Source organism: Rhododendron vialii, chromosome 6a, assembly GCF_030253575.1.
Source record: "Rhododendron vialii isolate Sample 1 chromosome 6a, ASM3025357v1".
Classification (NCBI taxonomy): Eukaryota; Viridiplantae; Streptophyta; class Magnoliopsida; order Ericales; family Ericaceae; genus Rhododendron; species Rhododendron vialii.
Genome location: NC_080562.1, coordinates 134,173 through 151,456, shown reverse-complemented (window position 1 = coordinate 151,456; position 17,284 = coordinate 134,173). Strand labels below are relative to the sequence as shown.

The 17,284-nt window shown below is 43.6% G+C and overlaps 1 protein-coding gene across 1 annotated transcript; it reads left to right on the top strand.

The window, feature by feature from the left end:
* Positions 1 to 171: 171 nt before the first annotated feature.
* Positions 172 to 16,353, top strand: LOC131330758 (uncharacterized). The gene is made up of 7 exons (XM_058364461.1): positions 172 to 484; positions 13,387 to 13,447; positions 13,547 to 13,641; positions 13,723 to 13,756; positions 15,216 to 15,270; positions 15,365 to 15,407; positions 16,158 to 16,353. Exons 1-7 carry the CDS (start codon positions 245 to 247, stop codon positions 16,227 to 16,229), a joined length of 600 nt encoding a protein of 199 aa, XP_058220444.1. The 5' UTR covers positions 172 to 244; the 3' UTR covers positions 16,230 to 16,353.
* The last annotated feature ends 931 nt before the right edge of the window (positions 16,354 to 17,284 follow it).

The window sequence follows — 17,284 nt, the reverse complement described above, 5'->3', positions numbered from 1 at the left end:
CCTTTTTCTCTCTTTATTACGGAGTAAGTATTACAGTACTCCATTATGGGAAGTGTAACTATTTTTCCCGTCCGTTTTAATCGATTCGATTGTATCGCAGCATCGATTCGATTGTGGCTTCCGGTTGGAAATTGGAAGGAAGGAAACAAACACTCCCCACACCCCCGCGCGCCCCCCCGCCTGCTTAAGTAACCTAACCTTGTAGGCTAGCTTTTTAATAGTATCTATCAGTTAGGCACAGCAAATGCAAACATCATCAGTGATTTTGGGTGCAAAGCCACTGCCTCTTTGGTCTCCAATCGTAATATTAAAATCCCTATATACACCCAAGACCACTACCACCACTTTCTCCTTTAACGATTCTTATTCCGGCGGCGTTTCAATGGCAGCGGCTCCACCTGCTACGGCTACTGCTCCTAAATGGGCCCAGAAAACCATAACTCTACCTCCCCATAAGCGAGGTTGTCACCTTATCACCCCCAAGGTATTTCGGTTTTTCCCTTGCTTCTTTTATGTTTCTTCCTTTTTCCTTTCTAATCTTAACTGTCTATCGCTTACTGGTCATGGAACCAAGAGAATGATCAATCAATCTTGTCCTGGATATCTGTTGTATTTTCTTTACAAATATTTTAAATCTTCTTCCTAATTGCCCCTTCTTCAGTTAACTTCTACCACTTCGGTCCGATTTGATATCTGAATGCCCCAAGCCACCTGAGCTGCTTCTTGGGAAATCTTTTATACGACCCATCGCTGTGTCCTTCTGCAAATCTTTCCTTTTCGATCGGTCTGTGTATGATTTTATCTCTTGGTTCTCTAGTGGTGTCATATGTCCTCGTGTGCTATCAATACCTGTAACGCTATGGATCAGGGTGTTCACAATTTTCGGATCAGGAGATATTTAGAAATCTTGTGTTGATAGCGTCCCCATGTTACTATGAACTCTTTTTGGACTTACAACCAACTTTTTTCCTATTCACTCGGTTTCTAAGGAAGTTGAAAATTGTTTTTGTTGTTCTTGTCATAGATACAATTGTGTTATTTCAGTTGGTATCCACTATCCAGGTATCAATTTGGTGAATGTCACAGACTTACATACACCATAACTCTAGCAACATCAAGAACCTTATGTCGTAGAGGTTGATTAAACAGCATAAAGAACCTTAATCAATGGTGTTGTTTCAATGGATGTTGACAAGATTTAACTTGTCAACTAGTTGATGGTGTGTTGAATATAAGAACTGAAAGCAAACAAAAAAGCACGAAATTCGCCTTCAGCAAATTATTTTTTGTTGGGAAAACCCACATTCATTCATAACCAAAATGTCGCACAAGACGTAAGAAATCTCTATGGGTGTTGTAATTAAAGATGAAATGAAATGCAATGTTGTAAGAGGAAAATACTTATGATAAAGGAATAGAACTTCCCTGCAAGCCTGATAGATGTTTGGTATGTAAGTGTTGGGCCATGCATATATCTATCTATAATATGTATATATGACTATATTCGTATATAGCCCTTTGCTTGACCATGTCATTAAGCCCACCTAATTGCCAAATGCTCATCCATCTTTCATAAGAAACTCTAGAAGATAGGTGACCAGGACTTTCTATCAAGAGTTTTGTTAATTAATTTTAATTTGAAATATAGGTTACGATGATGAAAGAAACCACAAGTAGAAGGTGCTTGTAACATTTTCAGTAAAAAGTATGCACTATAACTTTTTCTTCCAAGAATAATAGAGTATATCTTTGCAACAATTGGTAGATAGACGCAGTTTGGTCCCCCAAAAGCTTGAATTTTGTGTTTGGCATTGTCAGAGACCATGACACTTCCACATGGCTCTCTCATTGGTCCACACAGCCTCCATCGCACATCAAATTGTATTCTATTTATGTTTTTCTCGCTTATTAAGTCCTTAGAAAGACTTCGCTCGCTCTGGGTGTGTGAACGTTACTAGAATCACCTCCCTTAAGGTGGAAGTTTTCAAAGCTTTCCCCAAGATCTTAGAGACAAGTTAAGTTTGGAAAGTCGCTTGCTATCAAGTTTACTGATTTTGTCAATGTCTATGTTTTGCCCTAATGTGGAGGTCCAACCCATTGAATACCTATTTTTGTTTCATTATGTTAATGTAGACGTGATGGTGTCATAGCAACTTTGGCTGACTTGGGGTTTTTAAAGCTATTTAGGTTGGGTTCTTGTTTTTTCATTGAACTATGTGTTATACGGTCTTAGGTAGAATTTAACCCCAAAAGCTAGCTATTGAAGTAAGGTTGCTGGTTGCCCTCACGCTTATATTCTTTATATTACTTTGGTACCCAAGGGATGTGGGATTTTGCTTCACGCCCTCTCTCACGCCTAGGGTGCTCACTGAGTAGCACTTGCCGCGTGCAGGCCAGGGACATGCACCCTACCCATCCTTGGCATACCCGGCTTTGATACCATGTTACACGGTCTTGGTAGAACTCAACCCCAAAAGCTAGCTATTGTAGTATGGTTGCCCTCACGCTTGTGAGGAGGAGGTAATCTCGAACAGGTACGACTAGTACCCGAACATGTGGTACATGTGACCACGGAATAAGTAAGACGGACCACGCTGCCGTTATTGGCAGTGGTTGGTATAAAGGGCAGCAGACATGAGAGGTCGTTGGTAAAGGCAGTCTGTTCGGCAATGAGATGGCCGAACAAAGGAAAGGCATCCGAGAATGTAACCTTAAGAGTTAAGGCGGTGGGAAAACTCCAGAAGGTACCAGTGCGATTGTACACCGTGATAAGAATAAGATCCTGAGAATGGAGGATCTAGGTGAGACTCCCAACGGGAATGGGACGGTTCGGCCAGCAAAGGAAAAGAATCCTAGAAGGATTCTTGAAACAGTCCGATAAGGGAACGAGAATCCAATGTAGCTTGGGTTTCCTATACGAGACAAGGAAACCTAGGGCAAGAAAGATGCTTAGGCAGCAAGCAAGCGTATGCCTATATAAACAAGGTTAACCTAAAGGTAAAAGGTACGCAATACGTTGCATTCGTATGATTCTCCTTCTGATAATTAGGGTTTCATCTAGTAAGAGTTACTAACTTAGGCATCGGAGGGCCTTTGCTGACGAGAGGCAAAGATGTGCTCACCCCTGTTTGTTTTGCAGATTCGGTTTCCGACGAGAAGCTAGGGTTCCGGTCAAGCGGCACGTGAAGCCGTTATACTAACATATTGTTGTTTACATAGGGCAGTTTTTGTCCACCTACAATTGGCGCCATCTATGGGAAACGAAAGAGTTCTCTTTGAAAAACGACCATGGTGGGAGAACATCCAAAGACACCACTTAAGCCAAAGAACCTGCTGGATGGAAGAGGAGACAAATCCCTGCCAGGCGCTCCGAGAAAGCCCGAAGCAGAACATGGGAAGAAGACAGCAAGGAAGGGGAACCCTCTGACCATCCCTGATAATTCTAAGAATAAAGAAGGGAGGATGGATGGAGAAATCTCACCGTGGAGAGGAGTCAGTTGCACACTCGAAAAGCGTGCACAACAGTGAAGATATCCTCGATAAAAAGAGACAGGAAATCGAGGAATTTGCCCGTTTGATCAAGAGACGAGAATACGAAATTCGAGAGATAGAGCGGATCCGAGAAAATCCCAAAGATTCCAGACTTTCATGAAGAAACTCGAAGGAAAACAAACGAGCACTGGAAGAGTACAAAAAGGCTCCTTCACGAAGAAGAATGAGCAGGAGTAGAAGCCGCACTCCAGAGTGGCGAAGGGCTTCTTCAGGGAAAAGAAGGAGCCAGAGCCCTACCCCCGAGGAAAGAGGGACCAAGAAGCACCATAGTGACATGTACGAAAGGCCTGACTCCGATTGGGAAAAGAATGGGGCTCACAACATGAAGGGGTGTGAGGATGGAACCATGACTGCACGGGAAGCAACACGGAAGGCCCTCAGCAACATAGCAGCCTCCTTCTTCGCGAGAAGGTTGCAGGAAGCAAGGTTGCCTAGCAGGGTGAATCACGACGCGTTCGTCCTTTACGAGACAAGTGCGGATCCCATGGCTCACGTATAACACTACCAGCTGGCTATGTTCATGCACGACGAGGATGATGCCATTATGTGCAAGATGTTTCCATCGAGTCTGGGGAAGGTAGCTTTGTCTTGGTTCCATAAGCTGGGTCCGCACTCCATACGAGGATGGAGGCAGCTAGCCGAGGAATTCACTGCTCTGTTTTTGACGAGCAGAAGAGCACCAAAACCTTTGAGAGCCTCTTCGCATTGAAGCAGAGAGAGAATGAGCCGATCAGGGATTATGCGAAGAAGTACTGTGAAACTTTCAACAAGATTGAAAGTTGCAGCGAAGAGTATACAAAAGCTACGTTCAAAACTGGATTGCCTATTCGGGGAGAATTGCGCCGGTCGTTAAATGAGTCCGGTGGGTACGCTAGCAAAGTTGATGGAGCGGATCGAACAACATGCCAGAATGGAGGATGACATACTCCAAGAGAATGAGAAAGTTGTAGCCGAACAGGCAAAGGGGCTCACGAAGAAGGCAGATAGACCAGAACCCAAGACTTACAAGGAAATGAAGGAGTATGGGCAGGCCAAGAAAGAGCCGTACAAGGAGAGACAAGCTCCTGATCCCAAGTCTTTCTTTTCAATAACCACGGTCCGGAAAGAACCAATCTACAGAATTCTTTATCGAATAAAGAATCGCCACTACTTTAGGTGGCCCCCGAGATTGGAGGGAGACAAAGATGCAAAGTGAGCTACGAGTGCACTGCAGCTACCACAAAGATTGGGCTCACATGACAGAGGATTGCGAGATGTTCAAGAGGCACCTTGACAATCTGGTGGCACAAGGATACCTCAAAGAGTTCATCCAGGAAGGACCTAAAGAGAATGAAAGAGCAATGGAGATGGATTACAACATCCAAAAAAGTGTAATCTATATGATACATGGACTAGCCACACCTTATACGAGAAATGAGGTGAGGCTGCTCCAGAGGCAAGTCAAACACGACTAGCATGTCATGCATCTAGGGAAGAAAAGAGGACGTGAAGGCGAAGTATGCGACGAGGGCATAGTTTTCACGGATGAGGACCTAGGAGGAGTCTAGGTGCCGCACAATGACGCTTTGGTCATAACCCTACGAATTGGGGAGTATGACAATGAGAGAATCTTGGTGGACTCAGGAAGTTACACAGAGGTGTTGTTACTGCTGTACTACGATGTGTTTAAAAAGTTAGGATTGACTCAGGCAGATCTGGTACAGTCAATAACCCCTTTGATCGGATTCAGCGCAGGAGCAGTATGGCCGTTAGGGAAGGTAACGCTGCCTGTTTGGGCAGGTTCGGTGGTGTTACAAACCGACTTTCTGGTAGTAGATGTACCGTCCTCCTATAACGCGATTATAGGGAGGACATGGTTGCACAAGATAAGGGCAGTATCCTCTACCTACCACCAGATAGATAAATTCCCAGGGTCAAATGGGATTGAAAAGATCACAGGCAACCGGAAGGTGGTGCAGCAGTATTTGATTTCCATAATCAAGAAAGCCCAACTGGTCCAAGCTGTGGAGATTCCAGATCAACATACCATCGAGGAAGTCGGAGGAAACCCCGTCGAGAAAGTGGTTGAAGTACTGAAGAAAATACAGATCAATGAGACTGATTCAGAGAGTTACTTTCTAATTGGGGAGACATTGGGTAAAAACGAGGAAGCAGAATTGGTAGGATTCTTAAAGGAGCACATCGACATGTTTGTTTGGATTCCTGAAAGGATGCCCAGGATAGACGCAAATGTGATTTGTCACCACTTGAACGTGGATCCTGAGCTTAAGCCCGTAATACAGAAAAAGAGAAGATTGGTCGTACAGCACGTGGACACTGTCATCGAGGAGGTCGACCGTTTATTAGAAGCTAAGGCTATACGAGAGGTTTACTACCCGGAGTGGTTATACAACACTATAGTTGTTAAGAAGAACGGGAGGTGGCATGTATGTGTAGATTTCACGGATCTGAACAAGGCATGCCCCGAAGACAATTTTTCTCTCCTGAGGATAGATCAATTGGTTGATGCGACAGTTGGCTATGGAAGGATGAGCTTCCTAGATGCATATCGAGGGTATCATCAGATTGCCATGTTCAGGCCCGATCAAGAAAAGACCTTTTTTTATTACACCAAGAGGGCTGTATTGCTACAACGTCATGCCCTTTGGTTTGAGGAATGCCAGAGCAACATACCAGAGGTTGGCAACAATTATGCTTAAGAAGTTGCTCGGCAAACTATGGAGGTGTACATAGATGACATGGTGGTCAAAAGCAAAGAAAAGCGGGACCGCATAGCCGATTTGAAAGAGGCATTCGGGATCCTGAGGAACTACAAGTTAAAGTTCAACGCCTCGAAGTGCGCGTTTGGGGTTAGTTCAGGAAAATTCTTGGGCCACTTAGTAACCATAAGAGGTATAGAGACCAACCCCAATCAGATAACAGCCTTACAAAGGCTATAAAGCCCAAGGTCCACGAAAGAGGTGCAAAGGTTGACAGGGATGGCGACAGCTTTGAACAGATTTATAAGCTTGTCAAGTGCAACTGCAGCCCTTTTTCTAGCTGTTGAAAAAAAGGGAGGGATATGAATGAAGAGCAGAATGTGAGCAGGCTTTCCAAGACCTGAAGAAGTACTTGGCAGCAGCACCACTTCTGTCAACTCCAAAGTCGGGTGAGCCTTTGATTTTGTATTTAGCAATTTCTGAACATGCAGTAAGTGCAGTGTTGCTAAGGAATAAGGGACCCGAGCAAGACATTGTTGGACACAGAAATGAGATATCTGCCCCTAAAAAACTGGTCCTGGCACTAAGGACAATAGCAAGGAAGTTGTCACATTATTTCCTAAGCCACTAGATTGTGGTTTACACGGAGTTTCCATTGAAGTCACTGCTACAAAAGGCAGATTTCTCGGGACGAATCTCGACGTGGTCGGTAGAATTAAGTCAGTACGATATTGACTACCAGCCGCGCACCGCGATAAAGGGACAAGTGCTGGCCGACTTTGCTGCGGAGTTCTCCCCGGCTGTAGCTCCCCTGCCTCCTACGAGAGAGGAACAGGTACAAAGACTCCCTTCTAGGGAAAGGAAACCGCCAGCCGAACAGGACTCTCTGGAATGGAAATGATTCATGGATGGTTCAATGTGTAATACTGGATCAGGAATTGGGGTTGTGCTCTTCCCTCCTAAAGGAATGATGCTAGAGTTGTCTGTTCGACTGGTTCAGTGCGTCAAACAATGTGGCCGAATATGAAGCACTCCTAGCAAGCCTAAGGAGTGCGAGGACCCTAAGGTAATAAGGGTTAGGATATATTGTGATTCACAGCTTGTGGTGAATCGGTTGTCTGGGGAGTACGAAGCCCAGATAGAGAAGATGGCGGTCTATGTGGAGGCAGCCAAAGATTTACTCGACACCTTCGAAAAGGTTTATGTTGAACAGATAAGCTCTGGCAGAATGCCCATGTGGACTCCCTGGCTTGGTTGGCTGCAACTGTTCCAACAGAGTTTAAGAGAAGGGTAGCGGTGGACTACCTCGGTGAGCCAAGTATTGGAAGGAGTGTGGAATTGGTCTTGGACGTGAATCAAGAACCAAGTTGGATGGATCCAATCATGGAGTTCCTACGAGATGGGACGCTCCCCTCTGACAAGAAAGACGCTCACAAGATAAAGATAAAGTCGGCACGGTTTTGGCTCTCCCCCGAGGGGAAGCTGTATTGAAAATCCTTTACGGACCTTACTTGCTTTGTGTGCACCCCGAGATGGTGTAGAAGTTCCGCCATGAGATTCATGAAGGAACGTGTGAAAATCATGCGGGGGGCAGGTCTATTGCCCATCGAGCAATAACCCAAGGTTATTGGTGGCCGCATATGCAAGAGGATGCGAAGGTGTATGTGAAAATCTGTGAGAAGTGTCAGAAGTTCTAACCTATGATCTGAATCCTTTAACAAGTCCTTTGCCATTTGCACTGTGGGGACTGGACATCGTGGGTCCACTCCATAAGGCAATTGGGAACAGAAAATTCCTCTTGGTGGCCACGGACTATTTTACGAAGTCGATTGAGGGCAGAACCTTTGGCCAAGATTACGGAACCCATGGTGGAAATGTTTGTCTGGAAAAGCATAATCACAAGGTTTGGGGTCCCCTATTTGTTGATCACAGATAATGGGGCGCAATGTCAGTAAAAGTTCAAAGCTTTCTATTCTCAGTATGGGATAAGAAACTATTATTCCACCTCAGTCTACCCTCAGAGTAATGGGCAGGCAAAAGCATCTAACAAGACTATTCTTGATGGGATCAAGAAGAGGTTAGACAAGAAAAAAGGCAAGTGGCCCAACGAGCTACCACTGGTCCTATGGGCGCACCGAACAACGCCAAGGAGGTCTACAGGAGAGACCTTCTATTCGTTAGCATATGGGATAAAGACTGTTATGCCACTTGAGATTAGTTTGCCAACCAATAAGACCGCTTTGGTTGAAAGTGGGGCAATGACAGAGCCCTAGAGATTGAGTTGGACCTCGCCGAGGAATGAAGAGAATGGGCTCTGGTGCATTTGGCCTCTTTTCAGGAACAGCTCATGAAGAGCTATAACAAACATGTTCACTCACGAGAGTTCGGCGTGGTAGACTTGGTGCTACGAAAGGTGCTCGGCAACACCAAGGTGAAGAACGAGGTCAAGTTGGGGGTCAACTGGAAAGGCCTATATCAGGTAACTGAGATTGTGGGCATAGGGGCTTATTGGTTGGCAGACCTGGACGGGAATCCGGTGCCAAGGCCTTGGAATGTCCACAATTTGATGAAGTTCTTTGTTTAAAAGACTTCAATCTATCTTCATTCTGTTTTAGGATGCCTATCGTGATTATGTGAGAGTTATGAGTAAAATTCTCTTCTTTTTATTTTATTTTATATATTTTGTCGTTGCAAGGGGTACGCGTAACGCCCCTTTGAGTTCCGAATTATGAATAAAATTCTACTTTGGCATTAGCTTATGAGTTTTCAGAAATTTTTTCTTTTTTCTTCACGATTCTTTTTTTTCCTTATGTGTGTGCGAATACGAAGCAGGCGACTCGTGTGCTCCTTCTCCCTTCGTATTGGGGAGCAGAGAATGGGCACGTGTAACCTGGCGTGCGCGTACGAAAAAAACGCTATGATAAGTATGAGAAACTTCAGTGCATACGAATATATGAACAAAATCTCTCAGTCCGAAAAAACTTAGGGGTGTATGAGCAAATGCACGAATATTGTCTAAGTACGAAACACTTCGGTGCATATGAATACATGCACAGTTTTTACTAAGTACGAAACACTTACGTATATAGATTACTAAGTACGAAAACACTTAGATACACGGGTTACTATGTATGACGAACTTAGGTCTACCGTTTGCAAGATATGCAATGCTTAGAAGCATGGGATTAATGACTAAGACAGGTGCACAGAGTTTGTCTGACTTTGAAACCCTAGGAGCGTACGAGCATATGCACAGACTTACCGAAGGCATGGAAATCAACAGCAGACTAAGCATGAACACGCTTAGGGACTCAGGAATGAGCCAGCAATACATGTCTTTGGTACGAATACCAAACTTATTGCTAAATAAGAGCAACCTAGATATATAATTGTGTAGTTGGACCAACGAATAGTGCTCAAAACATGTAAAGGCGAGGGATGCATGAACATTTTCTAAAAACAAGTTCAAGGCCACGAAGGGCCGAGCAAAAATAACCCGGCCACTCAAGGCCACAAGATTAAAAGTAGTGTTGTGAAGGGCCGGATACCTATGTTAACAAATATTTAGAAATGTACTTGTGCTACGCAGGGCTGAGACTACGGTCATGCAGGACCTGCAAATTGGTGGGATAATGTTCTGAGGTGCGAGAAGTTTACCTATTGCTCTTGGGTTAGGTCCTGAATAGGTGCAGGAGTAGCTTGGACGTGGATTTCTCCCGTGGCAGGGCTGTCGGCATTGTTCCCACCATTGACTTCCTTATGGCCAGGGTTGGAAATGTCTTCATCACTTTGAACGGCATCAGCAGCAGTTTGCTTGGAGATTTCGGCATTAAATTCCTTGTCCAAGCTATCCTCCCCCTCGTCATGTTCTTCTTCATGGATCGTCATGCTGCTCGGCAAGTCGTTCTCAATCCAGAGAAGGGACGTTTCAGGAACCCCAGCCTTTGTCAAGCCCGCGGCCCAAGCAGCAGCCCAAATTTCGTCTTGAATTGTTGGCATCTGGGCCTTGTAGTTCTCCGTAGCTGTGTTATCCCTTCGTTGTAGCCCTATTGATACGCAGACTTGGATTCAGCCTTGCTTCATTCGAGTTCTGTGACGGTTTGGTTGAGGCTGTCTTCAGCTCCATCCAGTTTGACCTTCAACTCTTCCACTGTAGCACGAGCCTGATCTCTTTCTCTTTCAAGCCTGGTGATTGAGCGTTGCAATTTAGCTTTCTCACTGGCAAGCCTTGCGCGTTGAGGCTCAACTTGGCCTTCATCGCCACCATTTTCTGCACAGACTGATTGGGAATAAAAGTATTAGTAAAAGAAAATGGGCTCTTAAGCAAAGAAGCAAGGTAGGGGAACAGACCTTGGCACTGTTGACCATGAAGGAGCTAGGCAGCTTGTCGGGGGAACTCTCAACCTCCTTCTGCATATCCTCGGGCAGTAGGAAAGTCTGCGATAGGGCCAAAGCAGTATCCTCGGAATTAGCACTGTCCCTCACACTTACAGGGCAGTTTCCATGTGAAAGTCAAGGAGCCCAAATTGGAACGGAAGCAGAGGATCTGCGAGTAGTAAGGTTCTCCTCGGGTACATCGGTGCCTGTGGAGGAAGAATCAAGACGTTGACGCTTGTCACGATGACCGTCAGCAATCTCTTCGGGGGAAAAGCCCGGAGGAACGTCGGAGTGAACGATGGCCTGACGACCAAGTCCCTGAGAACCTTCGCGACCATGGTCAGAGCCTTGGCCATGAGCAGAGTCACGACCCCGGCCACGACCAGGAAGGGTGAGAAGGCTGCTGAGGTTGATCGGCTGGTTCATCTCTTGTCCAGGTGAAAGGGGGGAAGGAGAGTAACCTTTAGAAGATGAGGTGGAGGCTTCCTCAACAAGGCGTATGGGCTCTTCGGGAAGCGGAGGAGTACAAGATCGACTGCTCCTTCCTTGAACGAGATTTGAGGAAGAGGGAGCTGGAAGCTCTTGGTTATCAACTGCAAGCGTGCGACGGTCGATGAACCCACTATACGAGGCCCTGTAGCTAAGGAGCACTTGAGCTACTCTTGCTCGGCCTGTGAGATGGGTCCCCTGCCCGTTAAAAGCTAATGCATGACTGATGTCGGCTACATGAACCTGAGAGGTAATTATGTCATGGCCCTGGTTGACATTTGTAGTTGCAAGAAAGCAAAAAGCAGAGAAATTAGCAAAGCACGAAGAAGCTTTGAATGATAAGGACTAACAAGCAAAACAGGAGGAAAGAACTAACGTGGTGAGACAAATATATGAGGGGCGTGGAAACCAATCACCTGACCATCCTCATTCTTGGGCTCGAAGTTCCCTGTGACAATAAGGAAATCGTCGTCATCTCCCCGAGCAGAGTCAGGAAGCTCAAGAACAAGTTTTTTTCTAGAGTCCCCTCTTTTTAGATAGTACGTGAGGGCGTCCTTGGTTTTAGAAATGCTGTAGAGGTGGTGGATGTCGTGCAAACTTAGGGTTGTGCCTAGCATTTCGTTAAGGGCGTTTATGCCCATAACGACCCGAAAGAAATTGGCCGATACCTGCATAGGAGAGAGCCTGTAGTGGGCCAGAATTTGGAGGAGCAAAAGGGCTAACGGAAACCTAACCCCGCCTTCTACTACAGCGACAACGGGAATATGAAGGGTATCATTGTTAGTACACTCACAAACGGCGTCCTCAGGGGCAAGCGCGGTGGCTGTGTTGTCGGGTATCTCGTAACGAGTTCTAAAATTGGCCACGGCCTGAGGGGTATTGCAATACTGCCTAAACCTCCCCATTGTCTAGTTAAAAGGGAACGGTTATGATGAAACGAATATTTAGAGACCGGAAGCCCTAGATGAAAGAAAACCCTAGATCGACGAAAGTGACAGAAACAGGGCAAAATGGAGAGCGATGACTTACGATATGACGATCGGAGGCCCTAGTGCAGAAAGGAAGGGGCCTTGAGGTGGTGAATAGTGCTTCAATGGCAGGTGTGCATACTCTTCTTTCTGCAAGGGGAGTCTAGAGAGAAAGTGGGATTTTGAAATGGGACGAAATCCCACATATACCCTAAGAAAGAGGGGTGGCGTATGCAAAACGTCACCCCAGACGCCGTTTGTGCGCCCCGTTTCAAGAAAAATGTCCCTTCGCATTTAATGCAGGCTGTACGGAGTACGCCACGTATAAAGGAAGTTGCAGGGAAAGCCTGTCCAATCCAAACGACAGGATGTTTGGCTTGGCTTAATGATGAAAGTTGCACCAGTTCTGTTTTTGAAAGGTGTAAAATCGAGGAGCAATACGATTTTGCTCGGCACTGGGAAGCTTTGCTCGTCATTAGAGTAGGAATAAACGATTAAAGTTGGGGAGCAATTGTGGGGAGGTAATCCCGAAAAGGTACGACTAGTACCCAAACACGTGGTACATGTGACCGCGGAATAAGTAAGACGGACCACGCCGCCGATAAGGGCGGTGGTCGGTATAAAGGGCGGTAGACATGAGAGGTCATTGGTAAAGGCAGTCTGTTCGGCAATGAGATGGCCGAACAAATAAAAGGCATCCGAGAACGTAACCTTAAGAGATAAGGCGGTGGGAAAACTCCAGAAGGTACCAGTGCGATTGTACACCGTGATAAGAATGAGATCCCGAGAATGGAGGATCTAGGTGAGACTCCCAACGGGAATGGGACGTTCGGCCTGTAAAGGAAAAGAATCCTAAAAGGATTCTTGAAACAGTTCAATAAGGGAACGAGAATCCATCGTAGTCTGGGTTTCCTGTACGAGACAAGGAAACCTAGGGCAACAAAAATGCTTGGGCAGCAAGCAAGCGTATGCCTATATAAACAAGGTTAACCTAGAGTTAAAAGGTACGCAATACGTCGCATTCGTATGATTCTCCTTCTAATAATTAGGGTTTCATCTAGTAAGAGTTAGTAACTTAGGTATCGATGGGCTAATGATCCTTCCCTTGACCAGTTTTTGGATTTTCTAATAAAAATAAAGATGAGATAGGCTTTGTTAACTGTTGTGCTGCACCTTCTTGTATGTAGGCTTCAGCTCTTTGTTTTCTCTTGTAAAACTCTTCACTTATTAGGAGTAGGTAACTTTACTGACATATTATTCTTGGTTTTATTCGATAACTATTAGTTTCACTTGTTCCTTAGATCTTGAAGGAAATTGGGCAAGACTTGTCAGGATTCAAGTGTGGCCTTGCGCATCTTTTCCGTAAGTCACCTGCACCCTACTCCCTTCTCGAAATCTCTTGAGTTTAAATTCCTAACATATACTTCTGTTTTGCCTTCTCTAATTTATTCTATGTAACAGTGCAACATACTAGTGCTTCTCTGACCATAAACGAAAATTATGACTCAGACGTTCGAGATGATACCGAGACATTCCTTAACCGTGTAGTTCCAGAGGTTAATTTATTTTGAATACTTGGCAGCATTTTTTAAACTTTTGGATGTAGCTAAATTTCACTTTAAAATGTATTTTCTCAGGGGAGTGCTGCACCGTGGAAGCATACACTAGAAGGTTAGTGCAGCACATGTTTTACTGAATCAGGGCAAGGGTTTGCAACTTTGCATTCTCGTTAAAAGGGATGCTTCGTTTTCCTTGTTGACAACCCAATTTATTTACTGTCATCATTTTGTAGTGCATGATAATATCAACTTAGTTATGCCCTAATACATTTCCTTGAGTCAACATTAATTACTTATAAAAGAAAAATATGAATTCCTCGTTTATTTCTATTTCTGCCCCCATAATTTCCTTTCGTGGATGTGATGTAATGTACGAATCACGATACGTTCTCCCATTCAATTTCCTAGGAAAAAATTTCATAGCCAGAAGGGGTTGATTGTCTTGCAATTATGAGAATAAAAGCCTGCCGTAAACAGTCAAGTTTTTTCAGTACTTACTAAAACTTTTGAGTAATGTTGTTGTATTTTCATTGCATCCTGATATCTAGAGGCATCAGTGATGGAAATTTGGTGGTATTTAGGTTATCATAACAAGTAGAGAATTTATGACCTTGTTTGTTTTGGGATTTGGGATTTGGGATTCTCTCTCTGCACACGGTCCCCAATAAATTTTCTCTCAATTATTACTCTCATTTCACTATCTATCTCTCTCCACTCAAAACCAAAATCCCAAAACTAAAATTCCAAAATGAACAAGCCCATGTGTTTTTGCTTCTAAGGACTTTACGGAGCCTGTATAGGATTTGTTGATGCAACCAAGATTATTTTCAGAAGATCAACATATGTTGAATAAAACTTGTAGAGTATCTCTCTCTCTCTCTCTCTCTCTCTCTCTCTCTCTCTCTCTCTCTCTCTCTCTCTCTCTGTGTGTGAAACTCGAGCATAAAGAAAGGAAGAGTTATCGATTAGTATCCTAATACCACTAAAATCCTCGCTTAGGCCTCTAAAAGTCCTTTTAGAATAAATATATAGGTTCCTTATACTTACCTACTTAATTTATTTACTGTTGTCTTCTACCAAGCTCCATTCCAAGTTTGACTGCATCATAATACCTGCGAACAAAAAAGTTGCATGTATTCGTTCTGTACAAGCTTCAAACTTATCACTTAATGAATAAGAAATTTTTCTTCGAGGTTTTAATCTGTCTGGTATGGTTTCCACCAACCATATAGAAGTAAACAAATGTCATAATGCCTCATTGCAAATGTATTATACCATATGTGCGCTCACAGACTGGACATGTGAGAGGGATTGCGTTGAGGAGATATATAATTTGGTTACGGTGTAATTGGTTTGAACGCCGTAAGACTTATAACAGCCAAACAAAAGAAAGTGGTCTTTACTCATTAAGAAATAAATCTTATCTTTATAGATCTTATCTTTATAGAGGTTAAATTACAAAAGTCACAAGTCATCTGATTTGATATGGAATTCTTGCTTTAATTTTTGTTGTTTTAAGCCCAGGCATGTTCTGAATCCTTTTCATTTTTCTTCTTCCTTTTCTTTTGCAGGTCCAGATGATATGCCAGCACACATCAAATCATCAATGTTTGGCTGCACACTCACGTGCGGATAGTTTTTAATTATTCTATATTGAGTCTGCTTGGATATTGAAGTTTCCCTACAAAGTGGTATTTATAGTTCTTTTTCACTTTTCCAGGATTCCAATTACGAATGGCCAGCTTAACATGGGAACTTGGCAGGTGGGTCAGAATGAAGTTTAGAACACTAGTTTATAACGCCTCAATCCTTTTTGTTTCAACTTGGGGTAGAAAGGAAAGGCTGATGTGATGAATAATTCTAGTCGAAAGACCATAACAATTAAGCTTTTACAAATTGGTTTTACTTGCAAAAAAAAAAAAAAGCTTTTATAAATTGGTTTCAACTAGCTTGAGGATTAGCCATCGACTTTGTTGCATGAGTTGAATGTTTTGAAAAGCATGCTTTAGCATTTGCTAATACAAAAAGCGAGGCAAGGCAGAGGCTCCTGAGGTGCTTGAAGTGATGGCTCCCTGTTCTATTGAAATGATCTGATCTCACCCATAAATCTTTTGAGTTTGTGATGAACATTTGACTTTGTTTTCACACTAGATCATAGCTTATGATCTACAATTTTCTGACCCTTGTCTGGAGCTAGTAAGCCCAAATCAATTTAAGAATTGAAAAATACTATCGGCCATTTCAATTGTCAAGTGAAAATTTTAGGCCAGTCTGAATTTTATAGCCCGTGGTGTCTACCAAGTCGAAGTCCTCTGCTTCTTCCCGGCTGACAAATCCGAATCTTACTATTTTTGTTTCCTTGGATGGATTGTACTTGTGGGATTAAGACTTCAAATTTGCCTAGAATTCATATTGGTAACCCCATTGCAGTTGCAGTTGTTAAATGACCGTCTGATCTTTGGAGGAAGGAAGATTTGTGTTTTCGGTTCATTTTTCTCTTCTTTTTGTCACAGGGCATATGGCTGTGTGAGCATCGAGATAATCCTACTGCACGCAGAGTTGTGGTTACTCTTAACGGAATTTGAGGAGCTAATGTTAAAGGATGTGATTGTCAAATACTCTTTTCTTGTATTTTGTTCAAAAACAAGTTGTTTGTTCGTGGTTTTATGTGAAATTTACTAATAGGATGTGGAGTTGGATGTTTGTTCACTTGCGTCTCTGGCAACTAGTCAAGAGGCGAAAAGAAACGGGTTTTTTTTTTTTTGGAAAAGAAAAGCGACTGGAAAGAGAGAGAGAAACTAGAGTCTACCATAGCAAACTCAGGACAGGTCAACCGCCAAGAGTTCTTTAACCTCATCAGGAGGGATAACAAATGATGCCCAGCTTATCTTCCTGCCAAGAGTTCCTTAACCTCGTGAGGAGGGATAACAGACGACGCCTGTCATCTTCCAGTTGAGCTCCAATTGTAGCCATCTTGTCGGTAACCTTGTTGCCTTCTCGAAGGGTATTCCTCAGAGTGTAGCCTATTTGCCTCTACGTTAGCTCTACATTCACTTGCAAGACTAGCATTAGGGTTAGATCCGCCGTTAATCCTTTGCACCACCTTGCTCGCATGAGACTATACTCGAACTGCAGTCGAACCCTGGTCCTTAATCATCTCAAAAACTCTAAGAAGGCCCCATAGAATTCAAGTGCCTGTCAGCCTGTGTAGCATTTTACTACTTCATTAGGTACGGAGAAAAACAATTCATTTGTTCATTATTTGTGTTTCTTGCTAGTTTGGCTTGGAATAAGTACTTAAAAGTCATGTTGTATTAGTACTATATTTACCAGCCATACTTGATACCATTATGTCAGCTTGTACAATAGTTTGGTTATGAGGGTTGTTGAAGTAGTTCCAAAGAGTGCCAACTAAGTGTCCTCGTTCAGGGGAGTCGGTTCTTTCTCAACACACATCTCAAAGAGGTCACCAATAATTGTTGGCTCGGTTTGGAACTTCTGACATTCGTGTTCATTTCAATGGAAAATAAAGCAATGAATATGTTCAAGTTGGGTAATTCTTGTAATTACTTAAGCACTACAAAAATTTGATCTCATTTTTCCGTTTCATCAATTTGTAATGTCGATCAGAGTCCTAAAA

Coding starts and splice junctions, on each gene's coding strand:
- LOC131330758 (XM_058364461.1), top strand. CDS start 245: ATGCAAACATCATCAGTGATTTTGGGTGCAAAGCCACTGCCTCTTTGG. Junction 485..13,386: donor GTCACCTTATCACCCCCAAG/GTATTTCGGTTT, acceptor CTTGTTCCTTAG/ATCTTGAAGGAAATTGGGCA. Junction 15,271..15,364: donor ATGTTTGGCTGCACACTCAC/GTGCGGATAGTT, acceptor TCACTTTTCCAG/GATTCCAATTACGAATGGCC.